A 23,991-nucleotide genomic window follows, 5' to 3' on the forward strand; every position below is an offset into this window, starting at 1 on the left:
TCACCTCCAATACAAACACACACACATGCACATACAAATTTGGAGCTAGTCTCTCCCCACGGCTGGACGGATAAAAGGCAGCTCTTCTTAACCTTATTAGTGATCCAGGCCCTCGATCAATCCCATTGAGCCACACAGTGCCTGGAAGGCCCATTTCTTCCCTGTTGTGCTGAAATGAAGCTGCCGTGGCCTGCTTGACAGGGTAATTAGTTTTAATGAAATAATATGGCCATTGTAGACAGCAATTAAAACCTGCTTTCATTCCACCCATTAGAGGAACTTAAGCTTTCACTTTTATTCTGCAGTGTTCCATAATGATCCCCAAAGCAAGACCACTTAAATGGGATCCTTAGGTCCCTTGTCCCTAGAGAAAATGCAATGCACATGCCTGACTGTTACCCCTTATAAGCAACCACCAAGGTGTAGGAGAAACAACAAATGTGACCCTGTAGCTTAGAATAGTTTCTTCTTAGACATCACTTGTCTTACCTGTGAACTCCAGAGCTTTGATTATCCACCCCATCCATAGTGCCAACCTTTGCCCCCCCTAAACTGTTATTGAATCCTGAGTGCACTTTGTCTTTTTCTGACTGTGCTGACTTTGCCTTTTCTTACACAGACATGTTTATTCATTTATTGAAATAAAACAGCTTGATTCATCATCTCAAAGGGGAGATTCTTAACCAAGGCTACTGATTAGCATAAAGTATGCAGGGTTAACACAGAGTGGGAGTAACCAAAAAGCAATGAGTGGACTGGAGTAAAAAATTCACCTTCCAGGGAAGAAGGCCTTTATCAGTCCTAATGAACCTGCAGGTCAACTAACCCTCACAAAGTTTACCTTTAGGCCTGACACATCCCTTTACATAAAACTTTGCTATACACTAAACAGTACAGCCCTCATCGAAGCCCCGAGGATCTGAATCAAAGGTCAGTTGTGGTGGAATGTTCGGGTTTCTTCTTCTGGCAGATATCCAGGCTGCAAATCCATAAACTATATGCAGTGTCTAAAACACAATCTCAGCTGTGCCTTGTCTATGGTCAGCACATGCTCTCTGATTCTAATTAGCAAATAAAAAGGAGGGATTGGGCATTTCAGGGGCATCAGATAAAGATGCACAATGCAAATGGCTGGAAAATAATAACCTATGTGACACGTAATTACAGAGACAGTATTCGTTACGGTAATAATAAACAAATACATGGTTTATCATCGGCTATGATAGCTCCTCTACATCCAATTATCCATTTTAATTGAGAGGAGGTGGTGGGTGTTAAATCTCGCCAGAAATATGTTGTCTTATGGTTTCATCCAGGTTTTTTATCAGGGTGAGCACCGCAGAAAATAACAAGCCATTGTGTGTCATTAAGAGCATTGGTGCATACACAGCATGGTAGTGCTCTTTTGAAAATTTTTCACCCATCAGCAGAATAGCCAGTTCATTCCCTCTACAGTGCACAGGCAGGACTCTCCACAGAGGTACAGTCATTACAGCTGGCCTCATTTAGCACATTTCGATGACTGATAAAAGTGTTTGAGCCCGGTTTCTCTGTGTAATTTTAGTCCAACAGAGTGACTTGTGAAGCTTCTCTACTATGGAAGTAGCTCCATTGAGCAGTGGGTATTCTATTTTAGTTAGCTATGCAATCAAGTGCTCAAGTTTCCTGACAAAGTGCAAAAGAGATGAGTTCTAATTACTCCGTCTCTCCTCTCTCTCTCTCTTTTTTCCCCTCTCCCCTCTCCCTTTCTTTCTGCAGCAATTTGGGAAAATTTTAGATGTGGAAATTATTTTTAACGAGCGGGGCTCTAAGGTAAGTCAGCTGGAAGAGCAGCTCTTTGTCACTTCATCCCTCTCTCTCCACACAGGTCCCCTTTCCCTTCATGAGTCGAGTAATTACAGCTCTCACACGGCAGCCACAAAGTGACACACACACACACACACATGCACATAGCACTGTGCCAAGCCACACTCGCTCAAAGGTAGCTGTGCACACAGACAACTGAGGGGTTTCAGCTAAATTAGTGTCAACTCACCCAGTTATAATTCAGTGGAGTGTCTGACCAGTGCACGGTGATTCTCCTTTTAGAGCTGTCATACACTGATTTAAACCAACTTGTCTGTTCGGGTCTTGGAAATCTCATGTATTAGCTGTTAGGGATATGTAAAAGCAGTCTTCCAGACAGACACTCTTCCGGATAGAACTGCAGACCGTAGAGGACTCATTATCCAGGGAGAGTTGCTCTTACCTGAGTTCCTCTCTATGCCAATCAGCTTGGTTTAACCTTGTTAATTAACTTAGTGTAATAATGTTAATTGAAAAAATACTGATTTTGAACCTGGTAGCAGGATTCATGTTACTCATGTTTTTTTTTTCTTACCCAGGCTAGCTTATATTTAAATATGACGTGTAGAAGAAGGTCTTGTGTATACGTATGAGATCATGCCTGCTGCCATCGTCTTCCGTTCATTATCTTTCAAAGCAATTACTAGGCTATAACCCAGTGTATATGAACTAAAAGACTGGCACTTGACCCAAGCTCTTGTTTGCCATGAAGGTCTAATAGCCAGCACTGGATATGGTGTTTGGGCTGTGGCTGACCATAATTTACAGCTGACAGCAGCCAAAGAGGGAAGATGAAAAGAGTATCGAGTCTCTCTCTCTCTCTCTCTCTCACTCTCACTCTGTCTCTCTCTTTATCTGTGTGTGTATGTGTGTGTGTGTGTGGGTTTATACAGAATATCATCAGAATATTTGCTAATAAGCATGTAGCCATGTAGGGAAGGTAAATTTAACGTAAACTAGAAAAATAAATGTCATACATAATGTACATAAATTAAGGTTTTATTTGGCAAATTGATTAGTATTCCATGTCACTTTATCTCTTTTTGCAGTTATTATGTAAAAGGCTGTAGTTTCTTTTTTAGTGCCTCTGAATCACTTCCTGGTTGAAAGTTCACCTGTGACTAATGCTTACCATTTCCCTCTTGCAACTCTGCTTACAGTGTGTCTTTTTCCTTTCTCTGTCTCTTTTCCTTTACTTCTTACTTGCTTTATTTGTTTTGGCCACTCCTATGACAATTAGGGCTTTGGTTTTGTAACTTTTGAAACAAGTGCAGATGCAGACCGTGCAAGGGAGAAACTAAATGGTACAATCGTAGAGGGACGCAAAATTGAGGTGCTTTCCTAATTTCCTATCTTCTTGCCTGCCTCTTTCTCTTATTCTGCTCTCCTAATACTGTACCTGATGCCTGCCCTCGCATGATGCATGTGTGTATGTGTGTTTGAATAAACATTTGTTTTTGTGGGGTTAATGTTATGTTATTATCTGGAATTATATCTGTTGTGTGGAGAAGTTACTGCCATGTATATCCGTAAGCTTACACAAATCATTTGGCCAAGAATGTGTGAGGTGCCCTTTATTAACACTGTAATACTATTAATACTGTCAAATACTGAATGAATTAAAAAAAATATATGTATGATCTGAACCGCTGTTTGATATACAAGTGCTCCGAATGGATCCAGGTTTCATCTTGGCAGCCTCATATACATGGGCAAACTTGTTTCAGCGGCTGTTTGAAATGTTTGTAGTTGGATGTGAAACATATAAGTGCATGCCAGTCTTAGTATATGTTTTAATTAAGCTCACCTTGGGAAATCAAAATGCTGCCAGTGATGTTTTAAATCTCAAACAGACAGTGCTTATTTCTCATATATGCCATACTCCCTAGAGCACATGCAGCACTATCTCTGTCTTTTTCCCCTCTCTCTCTCTCTTTCTCTTTTCTGGCTCTCTCACATAGTCCCTTTCCACAAGCCTATTAAGATTTTCCATAGGGCAATTAGGATAATTCACATAATGTACAAACAATACCAAGGCCTATATATCAAGGGAAAGTCGAGGCCAGTTGTTTCCTAAAGCTAAATGACCTCCAGTGGCCCTGTAGAAAGGAAAGCTATTAACGCTAATTAACACAAGGGTGAAATACTAACATGGTTCTTGTTGCCATCGGCCATGTTTGAATTCCCACAGCAGCCCCCACCTTCGTAGAAGCTCTCGCTCTCTGTGTCGCATAACGTTTAGCTGAGCTCAGACAAAATTCTTGTTTCATCTTGAGGTTCATATCATGAGATCATGATTACTGCTCTTGCTTTAAGGGATACCTGTTTGATAATATTCTCCTACACCAGGGGTGACCTATTTCTGTGGAGGGACGCGGTTTGGTGATTCTTCTTGAATCAGGTGTCTTTAAGCCAAGGGTTTCTCAAATATTTTGTAGCCTGGGACTCCTTTATTTAACAGTAAACTAAATCCTCCTCAGCATAGATAATATAATGCAATTATTCAAATAGCAGCCTCATTATTTTAATAATAATATTTACAACAATGTGTACTGATACATTAATTGTGTACAATAACATTTTGATATTTATTGAAGCCATAGAGTGTTTTACTCCAGAACTTTCCACTGACAGAACACATTCCAAGTTGCCATTATTTGTATGACTAATTGTTTTTTTAGTTATTGAGGATTGGATTAATCTCATTCAATAAAATTAACAGGCTAATAACTAAAAGAGCTCAATAATAAATATAATGACTTTGATAATGGTGGCTTGTGATTTCCTCCACTGCAACAGAATTTAAAAATCTCAGAGGCCCTGGTTTTGCATTGAGAACCACTGTTATAAGCAGGAAACCAAACTATGCAGAGCTCTGAACCTCCAGGACTGGCATTAGATACCCCTGTTTTAAACCATGTTATAGATAGGGTTGCTACAGGGAATCTGAAGCAGACATCCTTGCTCATTGGGAATTCTAATAAAATTTGTTTTAGTTGCTGGAATAGATAACACATCTAGCTGCTCTAAATCTTGCATGGTCACCTGTATGTGCACACACAAGTTGCGTTTTCTGTTCTCCAATCCAGTTTGAGTCACTGTTTGCATGCTAGTATACCTTTATTTTCTTCTTATATTGTCTAACACTGTGGATCGTATTTCATTCAGGTAAATAATGCAACAGCAAGAGTAATGACAAACAAAAAAGTGGCTAACCCCTACACAAACGGTAAGTGCTTTTCCCTCATGTTTCTCTTTATGCATTAAGCTGCATTGCCTCAAATCTTTACACGCCTCTAAATAACGGCATCCTGCAAAATGTAACTCCACATTTAAGTGCATGCTGCCAGCACGCAAGCAACTTTGTGGCTTTTCCACCTCTGCCACAACCTCTATCAAATTTAGCTGGAACTAGTTTACAGAATGCACCACACAGAGAAGCTAGGGGTCACTCCATACAAGCTGTTTTGCCAAGCTTAGTGCACCTCACAGAAACTTATTGCTGTAGACTGGTAGAGAGGGAGAGCAGTGAGAGACAGAGAAAGAAAGCAGTACAGACCCCCAGCACTGCTCTAGTCAGCCAATATGGAGAGAAAGAGGAGGCCATTTTACAGCCTCCATCCATCACTGACAGCGCAGCAGATAACTTTCACTTCTCTCTCTCTCTTTCTCGCTCATGCCCCCCATCTCTATAGCTCGCTCTCATTCTGCATCTCCCAATTTTCAGACTACTCCAGCGCAACCTTTCTCAGGAACTCTTCCTCCAATATTCTGTGTTAATCTATTCTCTGCCCTTTCCTCTACTTTGACACTGCTTTATTCTTTCATCTTGTCCTTCTTTATGTTTTTTTATTTTATTTTATTTTATTTTTGAAGCATTACCTTTTGTTGCTTGTTTGATCCCATTCAGAGTTAGACTAAAGAAAGTTTTCTGAAAATATTTGCTAGGTTAAGGCATTATGAATTCTAGCATTAAACATTGATAAAATGGCTGGCTGTGTGTTCTGTTTAGGCTGGAAGCTGAACCCAGTGGTGGGAGCTGTCTATGGTCCTGAATTTTATGCAGGTAAACTGATTCTTCTATTAACTTCTTAAACTTCCAGCTTATTATTCAGTAATTCCTCTTAAAGCATATTAGTCATATATTATTATTACTACAGTAAGGATGTAATGGAATGTGAATACATTATTCAGAATGAACAGATAATGTGTTCAAAACAAATACAAATATAGATATGATTAGGAGGCTTGCTATTCTTTTTTTTTTTTTTTTTTTTTTTTTTGTCTAATAGCCCAGCCTAACCAATTTCTTTCTGAGCTCCAAAATAAAACAATATTTCAACCATATTTCTTTACAAACTGGACTGAAATTCACTAAATAAATATGCTTTTATTTAGTAATCATTGAATAATTGATTTCAAATATATTAATTAAGCATGCTCATTGTGCTGGAATATAACAAACCAAAAAAACTAAAGTAAAATATTATTAGGTGGCTATTGTTGTCATCTATATAGATCCTTGATTTTAGAAAGACATCCTTGTTTTGTGTACAGTGTATAGTATAACAAAGTGCACAGTATAACAAAACCTAGTGTAGCTAGCCACAGGTGTGTATATATATATATATATATATATATATATATATATATATATATATATATATATATATATATATATATATATATATATACTTGTTTTATAACAGTATCAGACATTGGAGTTTAAGGGGTTAATATAAAAACATAGTAGTAATCCATATCATCAAAAAGCTTTGGTTCTCTAATGATAGGAGAATATCGAAGCATCTTGATAATTCTGACAGCTGACTGATAAATAAAACTTACAATCAGAAATCTATGCAATTATTTTCAGCAGTATTTCAAAGACGATAATACTAATATTCTCTATATAACACATAAAATATATATTTTAATAAACCTTGTCCTATGCTGTTACAGTTAAAGCTAATAGCTGTAGCAATGCTTCAGCGTTTCCTGCTTGGACCATTAATGGGTCTTTTTTTTTTTTTTCAAACACAGACAAACACTTATTGTGTAGTTTACATTAGGTAATTGAAAGTTTAGTTGAACGGCACTTAAAAAGTTGTTCTTATCTGAATGGCCTAAAAGCACAACTAATAACTACCATAGTGTTAATTCCAGCACCATCTATAGGTTCTTGCTTTGCTGTTTATTTTATGGACAGAACAGACGTGCTTCTGCCCTCTAACAAGCTAATGAGATGAAAACAAGACCTGTGTTTACTTATCTTGCTCACACACAGCAGTTTAAAGAACTTTGGTGGTTTAGTTAAATGAACAGTGTTGACTTTCTGGCATATTGCTGCCCCCCCCACTCCCTACTTTCTGATTTCTTTATTGCTGTGTGTTCTTTGGATCTTTTGCATCCTAATGAGGGGGAAATGGTATTATTTCATTTGGAAGAAGTGCTGAGCACATCGCATCACTTTAACGGCCTGCCTTTTTGCTCATTAGACTAAAATCTGTTCATTCCAGGACAGCTTTACAACGAACCTCTAAATAACCGCCTGTGACAGAAAGCAGTCATTTATCATTTTCATTTCACTCCTTCTCCCTCCCCTACCTCCTGCTCTCCCTCTCTCCTTTTCTCCCCTCCCTTTCTCTCTGTCTCTCTCCCTACCCTCCACTTTCTGCCTCAAATACCTGCTGATACATGCTCACACTATGAACCGCATATCATTACACAAAATTCCACTCCCTTATTCATCCGCTCACATGAGTATATATAGTATAGGACACAAGCAAGGGATTTGTTCACTCATTAAACAGTTATGGGAGAAAAAATTTAATTATGAGGCAGCACAGTGGCATAGTGGGCAGCGCTGCCATCTCACAGCTCCAGGGCCTGTGGTTGAATCCTGAGCTTGGGTTACTATCCGTGCAGAGTTTTGCATGTTCTCTGTGTGGGGTCCCTTTGGGTTCTCCTATTTCCTCCCACCTCCCAAAAGTAGATTGGAGACACTACATTGCCCATAGGTGTGAAGGTGTATGTGCACTGCAATGGACTATCATCCCATCCAAGCTGTTATCTTGCCTCGCACCCGGTGTTCCCAGGATAGGCTCTAAATCCGCTGTGTCCCAGGGTAAAGCAGTTCCTGAAGAACGAATGAATTTTCCATTATGGTCTATGTAATCTGCCTTAAGTTTGTGGCAATGTGTTGAGTACATGTAGTGTAGATGAGGAATAGAATGTATCCAAATACAAATCTACTCCTCATCTACACTAGCACACCCGTACACTAGCATATGAACATGCACCTTCTAAAAAGTCGCCATCAAATCAGATTTACTGTGGTCCGCCACTTCAGCGTCTTGGCTTGGGGAGCCAGCATGCTTGATTTATTGGATGCTAATTTTTCATGTCTTCTTAACACGCCACTAAAGTTTGCCAAGCCTAAATGACACCATATGCCTCCCATGCCCCCAGGGACAGCAGTGGAGAGACTACAAAATGGAAATAAGATATAGATTTCCCTGACTAATAGAGATTGTTCTAGAAAAGCCCCATCCAAAATCTCCCTCCTCCCTCCTGCTTGATCCTTCTATCTTTCAAAAAACAGAAAGAAACAACAAAAAGACATGGTCAGTGCATTTCTTCTGGTATAATTATGGATACATTTAATATACTTTGGGGGATGGGGGGGCTGAAATCGGATGTAAAAGTGATTAATCACTGTTTATCAGTCCTAGTTTCTGTGCGGGAGATCAGCGAAATTGGGCACCATAAATCGTGTTGTGCTGACAGCGCACTCCGTCTCCATTCGTCCTGGCGCTACAGGTTTATTGTCCTCAAATCCCATTCAGGAGAATGACGGATGAGGGCCTCCGATCGCCTGCTTTTAACCTGTTCCAGGGAAGTCGGGTTTCTCCCTCCTGCAGCTAGCCCATTCATCCCTCCATCCCCTTCACACATCTCTGTCATCCCTCCATCCCTTTCTACACTGAATGAAGTACAATGTAATATACTGTCATTTCTCCATTCCTCTCTTCTCATCTCTTCTCCCTACCTCTCACTCATCCTGCATTTAGGCCCCAAACCTGTTGTTCTCTCACACACACACCTCCTTCTCCTTTACACACATGATGTTTCTCTTTTGCCCTTTCTTCTTTATTTTTTCCTTCTCCCGTTCTCCGTCACTATGCCAGTCCTGTCATCCTTAGTGTCTCTTTGTTCTCCTCAGCCTAAGCAGAGTGAATAGAGCTAAGCCAGTGCTGAGGGCTGAGCCAGTGATCCCTGCCTGGAGAACTTAATTGTGTAATCTAGGGTCTTTTCTCTTGAGTATGTCAGCCCATGCTGGGTACACGTGCATGAAGGACACCAGGGGAAATGTAATATTGATTGATTGACTGTGTCTTCAGCCAATGTATTCAGTGCTTGGCAGCACGTTGAGCCGAGACCAACAACATGAGATTAAAATGCAAAGTAGATGGGAGGGAAATATTAATAGTGCTGTTTTTTTAGTTTTAAGTAGACACTAAAACATTTGCAAGGGAAAGTGTGACACATATTTGCTCCCAGTCATGCCCAACTGATCTAACTTTACAAAGACGCCGCTGGGTGACCTCATCCGTTATTACTGAGTAGTACTGTCACACACAACAGCTTCCATGTAGATATATGCATTAGTAATGTAACCAAATACAAATACATTATTCGGCATGACCAATAAACAGATACAAATACAGATACAAATAGAAGGCACACTGTTTGTTTCTTGAGGGTTTTTTTTTTTAATAGAAAGCTTGCCAGAAAGATTTACAGGGCATCTGATTGAGCGTAGAGGTGTGCATTGGGAGTCAGATCCAGTGGGATGAAACAAAAAAGGTTTTTACTTTTATGTGGCTGTGAGAGAGCAATCAAACAAACAAAAATTTTCATTATCATGAATGTGTACCTTTGTGCGAAATATTTACAGCATTCCTTCATTCATCCTTAGTAACTCCCTTGTCAGGGTTGTGGTGGTTACAATTAAGCTACTGGTTTGTTTATATTTTGGGAAATAGAACCAACTAATATTCAAAAAAAATTGTAGGCAGCAACAAACAAAATAATAACTGTGCAAGCAGGATTTTTAAAATAAGCAGTCCTCATCTCAAGATGAAACCACCATTCATATTTAATTCAGAAAGAAATAAAGAAGAATAAGACCCTTTCAGTTTGGGCCACACCCACTTTGTGTTTTAAACCTGAATATATATATATATTAAACATTATATTGTATATATATTATACAACATATTTGGCGCACTAAACTGATACGGATACATTTATATTAATTTAATTTAAATTAAGTTTTACAACAATTTAAGAAAATTAAATTAAAGGATTGCAGTTGGGTGAATGCATGCCTCTTGATCTTGATTATTGAAAACACAGTGAAGGAATTCTTGAGAACAGTTTTAATATAAAGACACAGAGAGGGGGGGTAGCAAGCCCGTAGTCAATGAAGGAGTCCTAATGGGGGATGACATTGCACTAAACTGCAAGGGAAGCTTTTCAGGTGGAATGATGACACTTTATATTTAGACAAATGTTGCATTTTTGTGCCACTAGTGCCATTAGTTATTGTCTTCTTGTGTTTTTTTTCTAACACATCCAGTTATATCAATACATTTTAGTTGAAGATTTACGTGTTATGTACTGTTACTCTCTCTGCTTAGGGCATTGTTTGGTCTTCTTTTTAATCATGCTGCCAGTCAAAATAACAGCAACATATGAGGTATTAGTCAATTTATGCACCCGTATAGTTTTGCTGCTTCATGGGCTTTATGGGGTGTCATAACTGGCTGCGGTGATTTATGGCATATTATTGAATCAGTGCAGCATGCAGACCCATAGCTCATTATGAGATTACATTTGTGTACATCATAGCACACACAATGCACACAGAAAATCAAAGGGAAAAAATAAGAGCAGTGCATACGAAGGGAAATTCAGGATAAATTGACCATGGCCTGGCATATATCACAGACCACTGCTGTTTGGCATATTAACACTGGCGTCCATAGCTTAGGAGGGACAAATTAAAATGTCAACAGCTTCACTCTATATCAAAACGAAAGACCAAACTCCTTACCTTCTGCCATCTGTCTTTCTTCTGCATCAGATAAAGGGGCACTATACACCACCCTGTAGCTGAACATTATTCTCTGCCTCACTGAATTCTCTCTTTTTTATTTCGAGAGCCAGTCATGATTAGCAGTCATTAACAAAATTAAGTACTTGGTACACATCTGCTTAGAGGTACAGCCAAGCAGTTGGTCTGCAGTTTGGATGCCTGGAACATGCTTAAGGTAGAAGAAGGATCCAGGTGTTCATTCAGGAAAACATAACAGTCCAGGAGAACTGTGAGTGAGTTCCAAACACTACTGTGTGTATTTTATATTAGCTATACAATAAATGCAAATAAATGGATTGTAGAGTCAGAGTTATGGTTGGTATCAAAACGACTACTTACGTATAGCAGTAATGAACTACACACAGCTTTTGTGTCTTTCAGTGATGTTTAAAGGAAGAACTGGTTCAGTTAGGAAGTATTCCTAACAATATTTATTTTAGTATACTTCAGATCACAGTGTATGTAGTGCATTAGCTTTACATAAAATCCTGTAGATAACAACCTAGATACAATAGAATACTGTTTATGAAGCTCTGTGGGCTCACTTTGTCACACCATATTTCACATTCATAGTTAGGGGTGGTGTATGCATTTGTACATTTTCTTATGACATATGAAATAAGATAAAATTCAAACAGATCACCCACACATGTTAGAAGTTGTATTGATGTTTCTCCAAAAAAAAAAAAAATCCATGTATATGTGAATATCATTCAACCTAAGCCACTGGTTTTTCAACCTCTGGGCCTACAGGTCACTTGAGAAAATCTTCTCTTCTCTTCTCTTCTCTTTTATCTTCTCTTTTATCTTCTCTTCTCTTCTCTTCTCTAATCTAGTCACAGGCTTCCCATACCCAACTACAGGGGCAACAGTGGCATATAGAGGTGCCCACTTGAGGGGCCGGGGTCGTGCAGTTTACAACACGTTCCGTGCCGCACCTCCACCTCCTCCCATTCCTGCTTATGGAGCGTGAGTTCCACCACATAATATTTGGGCTCCACACAATATAATTCATATGATAATGTCCTACAGTATTTTTCTTAGGCTAAACCAGCCTATGATTATTGTAATGCAGCTATTATTATAACACTATGAGCTTTGTACTTGCAGGTCTGTGTGATAAAACAAAATAAAACACCATTCCTGCAACTGCAGAAAAAAATACTGTTAATTTAAATTGCAGTTATATTTACAGTTAAACTGAGTTGTTTCTCAGTCAAATGATGAACTGAATCCCTAGCATATCAACTTGGTAATAGAGCAGAGGACATCAGAAAACAACAAGAATTTTCTAGCAGAGCATAAAAATTACTCTACGATGTGAAAATGACTGTCATTTCTCATTAGCTGCAGCATCTCCTCTTCTCAGCCTAGAGCACACTTTTTTTTTGTTTTGCCCTTTGAATTATTTCATTACCACTATTTCTACAGCAAAAGAAGTTGTATATCCACATTATACTGATGTTTCCTGCTTTCTTGTTTTTATTTTTGTCTTTTTGTATTCACAGCGTGGTTTACCAAGATGGCTTCTATGGTGCCGAGATCTATGTGAGTGCCTTTCCTCTGCCTTTTTAGCTACTGCTCTTTGTTCTGATTCTGTAAACAGACAGAAAGAAAACAGTGCATGTGCAGGTTTCTGTAGACATGTCTGCATGTCACCAGACTTCCAGGGTCATTAGGATGACACCCTTGCATGCCCTGTCAGTGGCTTGATGGAGGACTATAGCCTCCATGAGCAACTCTCTCCAACATTGCTAGCGTCTTATCTCTCCGGTCTGGCTGAACAGCTGCTGCTGAATCTTTCATAAGGCTAGGGTCAACGCTGGTAGCCTGCACAAATCCGCTAGGACGACCCGTTCATGGTCACTGAGAGCCTTGTCAAGGTCTCCTATACATGGCTTCCTTCCCATGGTGACACACTGAAACTACATGAAGTGAAATCTGGTCAGACATGCCCTCATTTTTAGGCTGTAGTACTGGTTACATGAATAGAGTGAACCATAGACGAGAACTCCCCCATTTCTTGGCTTCTGACTCATCTGTGTTTCCTCAGGTGCCAGAGCTGATTGATTTTACTGTGAGGAAGGGCCATATCATGTTAGATAAGCTGGGTGCTTGAGTGTTTTTGTTTTGTTTTGTGAAGCACGTTCTTATCTACTCCTCTCAGTTCATATTAAATTGTAGCCAAAAATTCTCCCATTCAATGCCAGGCCCATGCCCAAGCACAATTATTCTTGACAGGATGTCAGAAGGCATTAGACAGTCAGGTGATCAGAGGGAGTGAGAAAGCATGCCTCCTTTCCCAGGATTATGTCACTAGAGGGAAAATGGGAAGGAATTCAACTTTCAGATCTAAAGAAAGGGAAAGCAGCCAAGACAGAATAATGATGCCCATTCCAACGTGTTGTGTTTTGGGCAGATCTATAGCTATAGATATCTATAGCTGCTTTAACATTCACCTCATAGCTAAATGTAAACAGAGGACCTGAATGGGGTGCTAAAGAAGAGCAAAACCTCCATACAGTCTATACGGAGTTCTTACAGTGACCTGATTTCTTTTTCACCCTTGCTCTGCAGCACTTGATCTACACAGATGACTGTCTGACTTTAATCCACACCTGAAAAATGAGAGAGCATATATAATTTAGTGTTGTGTCTTTTATTGGAGGCTATGCTCAGTCTGGCACACTCTGTGCCAGCGCTGCTATAATATATAGAAGAGATGTCAGAGAATGCAATAGCAAAGTGGAGATGGAAGAGCAGAGCTGTTTCATTTAAATAGACACTTGGCTAAACATTTAAGTGACTAAAGATACTTGCTCCCAGCAAGCAAATTCATTCAGTGTCTTTACAGCAAGGCATATTTGTATTGCATTTGCCCACAAAGCTTGTTCTGAGCACATGGTTATCAGCTGAAACCAGCTGGATTGCTGATCTTCTTTGGTGGTTAATGATCACGGCTAATGATATTTGATGCTGCTTGCAGCATGCCTATTAATAGCAGACTTATGTGGAGCAATTAATGGCTTTGTCAGATGTCATCTAATGCTTACACAAGCAATATTTAGTGTCTGTCGTGCTTTGGCTTCTGTGGAGCACATTTCCTGTCAGGACAGCTCCCTTGGGCGTCGTGCCAAAGGATTCGTATTGGCCAGCCACATTAATTAAAAGGTCCTCCAATACCCTCAGCCAAATCTTTCATTTGGTTTCATTCACAGTAAGCAAGCATTGACTGGTTTTAAATGTTTATACCAGATTCCCACTTAAAATGCTGATCGATGGGTACCCAGTGCTACCATTTCGATTGATTGAATTGATGCTGTGCAGACAGAAATGTAGCAGGTAGCACGGCTATCGCTGCACACAGAGTAGATAGATATACGTGCTTGATTAGTTCCCTGTGTGAACTTTTGTGTGGAGTCGTGCATTATTGTTAGTGGGGGAAGTGTAGCTGTGTATCACAGATTCATTTTCTGTGTCATCTTGGTTCTGTAAAGGATATACAGGGATATACAATTTTTAACCATTTACAATGTTTCCCATGTTTATTTGTTTATTTATTCATTACATGGCTAAAGTTTTCTACCTCCTGTGTTTCCACAGGGTGGCTATGCGGCATACAGGTATGCCCAACCAGCCGCAGCAGCTGCAGCAGCTTACAGTGACAGGTAAGAGTCTTCCAGCACCCTCTCCCAGGGCATTATTGCTTATTGCTTACATTTGCTGTCCTCAGTAGAATTTCTCACATTTAATTCTATTTGGAACAGTAGCAGATGTCTTCACATCTGGTATTTTTTCAGTGTTATAGCTTAACCTTCTCCCAGTGCACATTAGTACACCAATAAGTAAATCATCCACATGAAGATGTTGATAACATTTGGAATTACTAGCATGTTTGAACAGGGACAACAATGATTGTCTCTGTAGAGTTTGACTGTGAGTCCAGTCTTTCATCACTCACATAGCTACAGACCTTTCGTGCAAAATGTTTGCACTGAATAATACTTTAAAATGAATAAGTGAATAATAATCTGTAAGGTTAAGTGACATGTTTGTCTTATAAGTAAGGAATAAAACATGACAGGGCACTCTGAAAATAATCAACAGCTGGGCAGTGTGATGCAGCCCAACGTGAAGCAGAGTTTGTATTACCACCCCAAAGTTGATACTTTTCCAATAATAACACATCCCAAAGTGTTCTTATACAACAGCAGTTTGCTAACAATTACAATTTTTACTTTACTAATGAACAACATATTGTACTTTTAAGTGTCTATAGTTGCATGTTGTGGAACGGTTGCGAGACAAGCTAGTTTGTGTTATCACTTAGGTTAATGCAGCTACAAACAGTCATTTCTCACCAGCCTCTATTTGATAAAACAAAAAATGCAGCTTGTCATTTAACCGAGAAACCAGAAAGTGTTTCTTTTCTGTGTTGGAAAACTGGCCATTAGAAAGCACTGACACTTGAGACTCCTTTGATACATGTTAAACAAATGTCTCCTAACAGAAAGGATCATCATAGTAGTGATTATACGTTCATTAAATGTTCATTAAATAACAATGCATTTTTTTATCCAGTTAATATTAGCCTTAGATTATATGGAGTATCTGCCATATAACTCCCTTGAATGAGTTTCTATATAAACAATAACATACTAAAACAAGCATATTATATGTGCCTGACTATGTGACTTGGATTACAGCTGGAACTACTTTCAGAGCCTTGCTGTTATAGAAAATTAATCAACAGCTCTGTGTTATATATTGTATTAGCAATATACTGTATGTCAGTTACATCCATATATAATCTTGTACCTGAGTGAGCTTACTTCACAGAGCTGTGGCCACTTATCTCAGGCCTGGAGGGCTATGTGTGTTTGCGAGGGTGGGATGTGTGTGTTTGAGAAGCAGGGTGGTGCTGTGTTGTCAGTAATTTATCTGGGACCTGTGGGGACCCTGTCAGGTTGGATCAGGGCAGGCGCTGGTTTAATCTGGGCGAGATTGAGCGTGTCAGTGGCGATAAGGCCCAGCCCTGCCCACTAGCCTGAAGAGCACAGATAATGTAAGATTTATCAGAGGCAAGCGCTGATCCACATCAGAGCAGGTGAAGAGACTGGCGTTCTGCTGCAGTGATTTCAGCCGCCTCTTCTCTTCACGCTCTCATTCCTCCCATTGCCACTTACTCTATCATTCTGTCCTCCCACAAGCCTCCTTCTGCAAAAAAAAATTATTTCTTCTGTATTCTCTTTATTATTTAACAGGCCTCCTCTATGTGATGTTTATTTATTTGATATTTTATGGAGCAGATCACTGGAGGCAGAGTGTTACAGCTACAAAATCAAATTTTATAATTTTTTTATTTTGCTTACCTCAGACTTAGTGACTCTATAATATATATGGTGAATTCAATTTTGGACTGAAACGACAAGGCTAACATAGCTAACAAGTAATAGAAGCTTGTGAATACCAATTAGCAGCATACAGACTGCAAGCCAAAATCATCAAATATTTGCCTCAAACCAGGACAAATAGATTTGTCTTTGGTTTCTGATACTGTGTGACACTGTTATATATAACTGAATCCATAAGTGCTTGATTTACATACAGACATGTTCCAAATTAAAGGAAAAATTCTGTTATGCTGTGCATTTTGCTGCCATGGTTTAGAGTTCACTTGTCCCCTTAGAGTGAAGAGTCAGTGCAAATCAATGCAAAATTATTCTGACTGATCACTTTTATCCTGGGATGAAATATTTCTATCCTGTTGGGAGTGGTCTCTTCCAGGATGACCTTTTTTTGTAGCGACCAAAACATGTCATGAAAGCAACAGTAGAGGGAATATCTTTAGGAGGAGTGGTGTTCATCTCTCCAGTACAGTTACAGAGAATTTATTTCAAGGATCTCTGAACCTCTTCTTGTGGCTTGTATTGGCCTTAAACCATACTAATACATTATGTTGGTTTTAACTTTCAATTTGTCAGCCATTTGCAGTTTTGTAATCATTTGAAATATAGGATAATTACGTTATTTTATTATGTTTATTATGTTATGTATGACTTAGACTGACAATGTAATCCAAGGCAAGTCTGTTATGACTTCCACATTCCCTTTACATGATGGTAATTTGTGGTTATTTGCTGATAGCAACATTTTTTTCATGCTTCGTGATAGCTATATTTTCATTATTTTCAAGCTCCATCGCAAAATACAACAAAAACTCCATTTTGACACCAAATACTGTATGTTTCAGCTGATCGGGTAAAATGAGCTATATAGATATATAGCATTATTTCTCTAAACCATTCTTTTAATATGAACTTTTACTATGAACTCTGTCAAGAGTGGAGGAACTTGATCTCCATAGAACTTATGCTAACACAAGTGGAATAACTTTGCCAATGGTGATGTTATGTGTTTAAGACTCATAGCACGTTCACACCTGTTTACTTTTTTAAATTTTTTTAAAATCATTTAGTTTGTGAAATGATGAACGAATATACTCCTGGTAACCTGCATTTTGGTGTGGAGCTTTAGTGATTTACCTGCTGATATTTTACAGAGCAACACTAATTTGTTCAGAATGGCCAGGCTCCATATTGACCTGGGGATTCCCGGGTGAACCACACACAGACACTGAAAAGCCTGCGTGACAAAAACCTGGTCAGATCCGATAGCATTTCCATGTGAAATAGCCATGTCTGGGCTGAGGATTTCCCCCCCGTCTCCTCTTTTCTCCTTTCTCAGTCCCTGCCCTTAGCCCTGGCCTTGCACTGCCTTATCTGCTCCCTACAGGCCCTCATTTGCAAGCGTGTGTTGGGGAAAAGTAAACAAATGAAGAAGGGAAGTGTTGGAAGTAAATAAATAAATAAGTGAACAAGTGAGGCCCATCTTGGAGGAATTAGTTCCAACCCGCCAACAATGAAAAGAGTTAGAGAAACAGCCATCCCCAGTGCAAGCTGGGCAAACAAGGCAGGGCAGAGGAGCATGGCCAGAATGAAAAGAGCTACACACACACACACACACACACATACACATGTACAAAATATATATCTTAACTGCACTCACTCTTCCAGCTTCCCTCCTGTTCTTTTTATTCATTTTCTCCATTCCCATGTCCCACTCAAATTAATATAACTTTTACCACATCCTGAAAAAGATAAAATGCTCGGTACATTTTCACTTAAACATCAAACGTGTTTTCCACATACCTTTACATTTATACTACACTGTATATTTAATCAAGTTCACAGTAGCATTTTGACAAAAGATCAAGAGAGAAAGGAATAATGGGAATTTAAAAAGAAGCTGTACCAATAGTAATACTTGAAATATTAATGGACACCTCCATATTCTCCCCTCTTTATACAGCTATGGCAGAGTCTATGCAACAGCAGACCCTTATCACCACACGATTGGACCTGCAGCCACATACAGTGTGGGCACTATGGTAAGTCTTGCTTTCCGAAACATGAAACTGTTATAGCAGAGGCACAAATATTCCTGACTTCATCCACAAAGTTTCATGATGTTACTCGAGCAGTTGGTGCTCAAACTATGTCATCAAATAACAAAGAAACAAAACAAGTAATTGTGGCAAGGCATAGACGAAAGTGGACCCTCACAATACTCGATTTAAAGTAGACAGAGTAATAAAAGTATGAAGTTGGGGTGGTTGTGGATTCTGTGTTGTGATGGCAAACACAGCCTATTAACCTGACAACTGAGAATATTTTACTCGCCTCATTTTACTCATCTTCCCAGGTATGTATCAGTTTGTCCAGAATAATTGAAAATTGAATCTCAGTTCCCTAGTAATTGAAAGGGGATGTTCTGTCTCAAAGTCGATATTGAACTGAACTTGATTAATTCAGTCTGATTTAAGAGTTAAGTCCAACCCATTTTACTTTCCATATGAGAACACTCAAAATGTTGTGAGGATAGTTGTTCTGTTAATGTTTGTTTTTAGCTAGCTTTTGCAGCTAACATCAAAGATGAAAAATTCTAAAACTCCTATCCGTGCGAACAAAACAATTGTACAATATGTTTGTTTTGGGTTTTTATTTGTTTTTACGGTTGTGGGTAGGGATATATCCAAAGATTTATGACCAGCAAGCGCGTGCAGCAGCGTGCCAAGGGATATTAAAGAATAGCAAAAGATATAGAGAGCAGGAAAGACCAAAAAGATTTCATTGCATTCACCTTCCCATGCCCATGGGGCTTATTGGACAAACACTCTGCCTAAGACAAATGGCTGGAATTTACCAAGCCGACATGCGTGTGATTCTCAAAACAGTATTATTCCCCAGTGCAGCTGCTAGCTAAAAGCTTTCATTAATTAAGATCATTTTTTCCTCTTCATTTACTTAAATAAAACTGTGTTGATTTTTTTTCTTCCTTCTTCCTCTTCCTTTTTCAAAATATCGTCCTTTTCTCATGACCATAATTTGTTGGTCTAAAGCACAACAAATCAGCAAATTTGGAGCTGGATATGTGGCGATAGACCTACTTTACAGCTCTGACTCGTGTACAGGACAAACTGATAGCGACTAAAGGAGTTGATAGGAACCACCACTGAATCTCCAGCCAGGGAAATTAACAGAATTTAAGCATATTTGATCATCAAATCTCAAGTAAAAATAAGTTTAATAATGAGTCCCAAAGAGGGTAAAGTAAGTTAGTTTTACCTCAGTCTCTGAGAGCAGAATTGATGAGAATTCAGGCCAAGTTTTGAGGCATGTGTGTTTCTTTTAGAAAGGCTGGAGATGGAGGCTTTGAAGTTGATACACTGGGTCTGAGCAGCAGTCCAGCTAAAACAGAGCAGGGAGAAAGTGCTTAATATACCCCAGGACATCTCTGATCAAATAAACCTGAGGACTAGAGAAACTATCCTCTGGGCAGGACAACTATATTGAGCCTTTAAACAGGAACATCTGCTTCTTGCTCTCTGTGGGCTTGAAGAGAGTTGTTAGTCCAAGATAAAGGGTTTTAATCATGTTTATATAGCTATAAATCATTTAGTGCTGTTGGATTGTTTTTCTAAAATGTAATAAGATATATGTTTTAACTGAAGCTTGTGTGTGTACTGCTTTAGTCGCTACCTGGTTTAACTTTAAGAGTACACTTCAGCTCAGAAACACATTAGCCATGGAATTAAACCTGCTACTGCGAAGCAAATAGATGATTTAGTAAGAAAAAGGAAGAAGAATTGGAAGAAAAGAGAACCCAAATACTTTACACTGATTGGAACCTTTTTTTCATCTTTGATGTTGCAGGCTAGCCTATACAGAGGAGGGTACAGTCGCTTCACTCCATACTAAAGACAGAAAATTCATCCCCAGACAAAACAAAAAGCAAACAAAAATGCAAACAACCCACCTTCTCCTTTCCTGGGAAACTAAATAGAACAAAATGCTTCCAGGTTACCACCGACCCCACGTTGTACACCCTATCAAGTCAAACCTCTTAACATTTGTGCGATTTTATCATGTTTTCTCCGGTGTGTGTGTGTGTGTGTCACTGTTGTATTGATTTGGAATCTGTTTTGTTTGTATTGAAATGTGTGGGCCAAGAAAGGAGGGGCTGAATGACAGCTTGTGGGGAGGAGAGGTGCTGTTCAATGAGCTTTCTCATTTAGTCTGGCCTTAGATTTATGGGCATGAGCTCAGCTGATTTATGTTATGAGGGAGTGAAGGGAGAGGGCCTCGCACTGGCTTTATGCGTATTACTCAATGGCACTGCACTAAGCAACATGTGCAAAGCAACTATCTGGCCAGAAACACAAGCATACTTAATTCTCTGCTCCTGCTTGACTGATACAAAAAAGAACATCTGGTTGTATCACAAGTGTTGAAACTGGGGTTTGGTAGCAATGATATATACAGTATGAATATGTCACCGTTGCTTTCTTTTGAAAGTGGTGCTAGGATATCAGAGTTAGTGCACCCTTCTAACTCATTTTAACCACTTCTCTAAAGCAATTTCAGAGGAAAATGGAAATTTTGAAGGGATTTGTTTCAAAAGCTAAGCCCTTTATTATGGAACAGTAGCTAAGCTGCCCTTCTGCTGAATATTGTACATCTGTTATAATATTTACATTTCTGTTTTACCTAAAAATGCTCATTGGCACAGCTCTCTCCTCACCTTCCAGGAACCAATACAATGTCTTCAGGCCAGTTTTACCTTTTTATTTAACCCTTATTCACAAACCCATGCTGATGTCAATGTGAAGTAAGAAATAATTTACAGTTGACCCAAATGTATTCCATTGCTACAGACCAGCCTAATATTTCAAGAAATAGTAAATGCAGTTCATTTAGTTTCTTTTTTTTCTTGTCCATCTCATGAAAGATGCTGACATTCTCAAGTGATTTAAAATAAAATATTTTCTAAGCATGTACTGTATAACATCAGAAATATAAACTTGACCATAATTATATTCAAATCTAAATGAAACAAAACAATACTCTATAAAATCTCTTTTAGGGGAACAGAGCTATTATATTCATGATCAAGTGCCCTGAGCAAGACTTCCCAGTACGAGTGTGCACTTAATCACAGCTATTATCTCCGTCTCTTATATCATTCTGTAAATAAACATAGAGTATTAATATCACAAAGGGAGAGCGCTTTGGTACTACATGGTCTGTTGCACCCTCTAGCTGATAAAATCTTGAAATCCCACTGCAGCTTAAATGAAGACAGTGAAGGCAGAGCGGTGCGCTGTTGAAATATTCATTGCTGTTGTGGCACACACTTCTTCTTAAAGGTCACTGTTGCAATGAGATGCTGAAATACAATCACGAGATAAAACTGTTAAAAAAGGCAAAAAGTGCCAAGTAAGTTTAAAATGAGAAACAAGGAGGCTTCCCTTTCCCTTGAGATTCTGCACATTTTGCAGAGATGAAGCACCATAGGGTACTGAGCAACATGTTCAGCTATTGATTTGCTGTTGAGGTACTTGTTAAGCGCTTGGTGTGTCCCACCAAGTCATATATTTCTGGAACATTATTAGCTGGCCAAAAATGTATAGGTGGCTTCAGAATCCTTAATAAGACAGCAAAGATTTAAGAGTTCTTTCAAAGAGGAAGGGAGAGTAAGATGAACGGGCCAGGTTTTGAGAAAATCAATCGAACCTTATCAGACATGGTCTGTACCTCCTCTCAGGTAAGATCTATATGTTAACCATGTCACACTATCCTAGATTGAATCACTCCGAGAGAGTGGTTTTTACCCTTGAAATATATTTAGCTTGTTGTCTGCATTCAGGATTTTACATGTGCATACCCCTAAATATGGGTATATTCTAGCATTCTAGTAGCGTTTCTTATGAATCATGGCATTCTTCCTCCCAGTGGAGAAGTTCACAGGTGAGAAGCTCTCTCTCAAGGTGACATTATGCTCAGACCCAGCACTTTGTAGAAAGCCAGTGATAAGACATGCTAGGCCTTTAGAGAACATACTGCGAGAGAGAGTGTGTAAGAGAGAGAAAGAGTGGGAGAAGCCAATAATCCTTTCTGTGAAATAGGGCCTCTCTCGTTTCCAAGTTGTTCAGGGCGTTGATCATGTCCCTGAGGCTCAGAAGCAGCTCACATCCCCATACACTGACACACACCCTGCCCAGTAAATAGCTGCCTGCTCACTTCAAATGGAATAGAAAGGTGGGAGTTATAGAAGAAAGGGAGAAAAGATTCAGGACGGAGGGGCAGCATCCAAAGCAATTTACTCCACAGATTAAAGATAACACCATTGAGTCAATAACCACTGATCTCATTTGAAGATACACCAGGCTTACTCTGCGCATGGCGCTGCTGTTCGGCTCGTTCTATTACCATAGCAGTTGTGGCTTCAGACACGCCATTCTCCTGCTAGACTGAAATCACATGCAGCCCATTGTAAAACAGTGATTGGATGCAGTGCTTCCCCCTCTTTGAAGAAAAAATCTACCGTACAACATAATATTTCACTTAAATAAGCGTTCTCTTCACATCCACCACCACTTCTCCACCTCTATGAGCTTCGTCTTCTTCTTTAAAGAGGATTTTTTTGTGTGTGTTGATAAAAAGAAATAAAGTTAGCAGTTGAGCCCAACCCTTTCCTAACTACTATAATGCTGGTTAAATATTTAATCAGTTTCTTATGAACACTGCTAAGATAATGATGGTAACATCAAGTACAATTATTAACACATTTATCATTGTTAAATGTTTTATATATATATATATATATATATATATATATATATATATATATACATATATATATATTAAAATACATCAACAAAATCATTATACAGTATGAAAAAAGAGCTGAAGTCTAACTCAAGCACCTCAACACACGCTAGGCATTTTCCTGCTGCTTTTCAATTCTGACACACTAGACATGAGTTTTATTTGCTTTATAATAGAATAAATGCTGTTTTTGGATGGTACCTCAAAACACAGTGCCTCCAAGCTGAAAATGTTGCTATTCTTTCTTAGATAACAACCAAGCTCTTTCTCTGTGGGAATGGAATACAAGGCTAGTGCTACCAAAATGACTGCTAACATAAGCTGTAAATAACACTGAAATATGTTCTACATCCATGCTTGCACTTTATCCATTTTAAACCATTTCTTCTTGTTGTTTTTTTAATTCATCTGTGTACATATCCATTTTTTCTAACAAGGTCAAGCCTATATTAATAAGAAGATGTATACTTGTGTGTAACAATAGATGTATTAGCATATTTAAGAAAGCATAGCTCTGCTGTAGTACTTCAAACTTAGAGAAACAAAGCAAACAATGTATTCTTCCTTTTATAAACTAATATTATAAGCCTACAGATATTCCATTGTGAATTTTTATATAACTATGTAAAATGTCAAATCATATTTCTTCATACTTTTTTTTCCGAAGAGAAAAGAGAACTGATTATGTCTAAATGTGTTATAGTAATAACTCTGTGCTGTGCAGTTGGGCTATTTAAATGTGTTTACATGATG

The 23,991-nt window shown here is 38.8% G+C and overlaps 1 protein-coding gene across 9 annotated transcripts in view; it reads left to right on the forward strand.

The window, feature by feature from the left end:
• rbfox3a (RNA binding fox-1 homolog 3a) overlaps nucleotides 1-23,991 on the forward strand; it is a 327,901-nt gene that overhangs the window by 296,932 nt on the left and 6,978 nt on the right. For 3 of the 9 annotated variants that reach the window (XM_026914783.3, XM_053238791.1, XM_053238790.1), the window contains 9 exons: nucleotides 1,759-1,812; nucleotides 3,086-3,178; nucleotides 5,014-5,074; nucleotides 5,858-5,911; nucleotides 11,845-11,977; nucleotides 12,517-12,556; nucleotides 14,612-14,676; nucleotides 18,380-18,458; nucleotides 20,284-23,242. In XM_026914783.3, coding sequence (XP_026770584.1) covers nucleotides 1,759-1,812; nucleotides 3,086-3,178; nucleotides 5,014-5,074; nucleotides 5,858-5,911; nucleotides 11,845-11,977; nucleotides 12,517-12,556; nucleotides 14,612-14,676; nucleotides 18,380-18,458; nucleotides 20,284-20,328 — 624 coding nt within the window. In that variant the 3' untranslated portion in view covers nucleotides 20,329-23,242. Of the gene's footprint in view, nucleotides 1-1,758; nucleotides 1,813-3,085; nucleotides 3,179-5,013; nucleotides 5,075-5,857; nucleotides 5,912-11,844; nucleotides 11,978-12,516; nucleotides 12,557-14,611; nucleotides 14,677-18,379; nucleotides 18,459-20,283; nucleotides 23,248-23,991 lie in introns of those variants that run through there. The other 6 variants (XM_053238792.1, XM_026914786.3, XM_026914784.3 and 3 more) reach the window with 6 other exon arrangements.

The sequence above is a fragment of the Pangasianodon hypophthalmus genome, chromosome 12, assembly GCF_027358585.1.
Source record: "Pangasianodon hypophthalmus isolate fPanHyp1 chromosome 12, fPanHyp1.pri, whole genome shotgun sequence".
Classification (NCBI taxonomy): Eukaryota; Metazoa; Chordata; class Actinopteri; order Siluriformes; family Pangasiidae; genus Pangasianodon; species Pangasianodon hypophthalmus.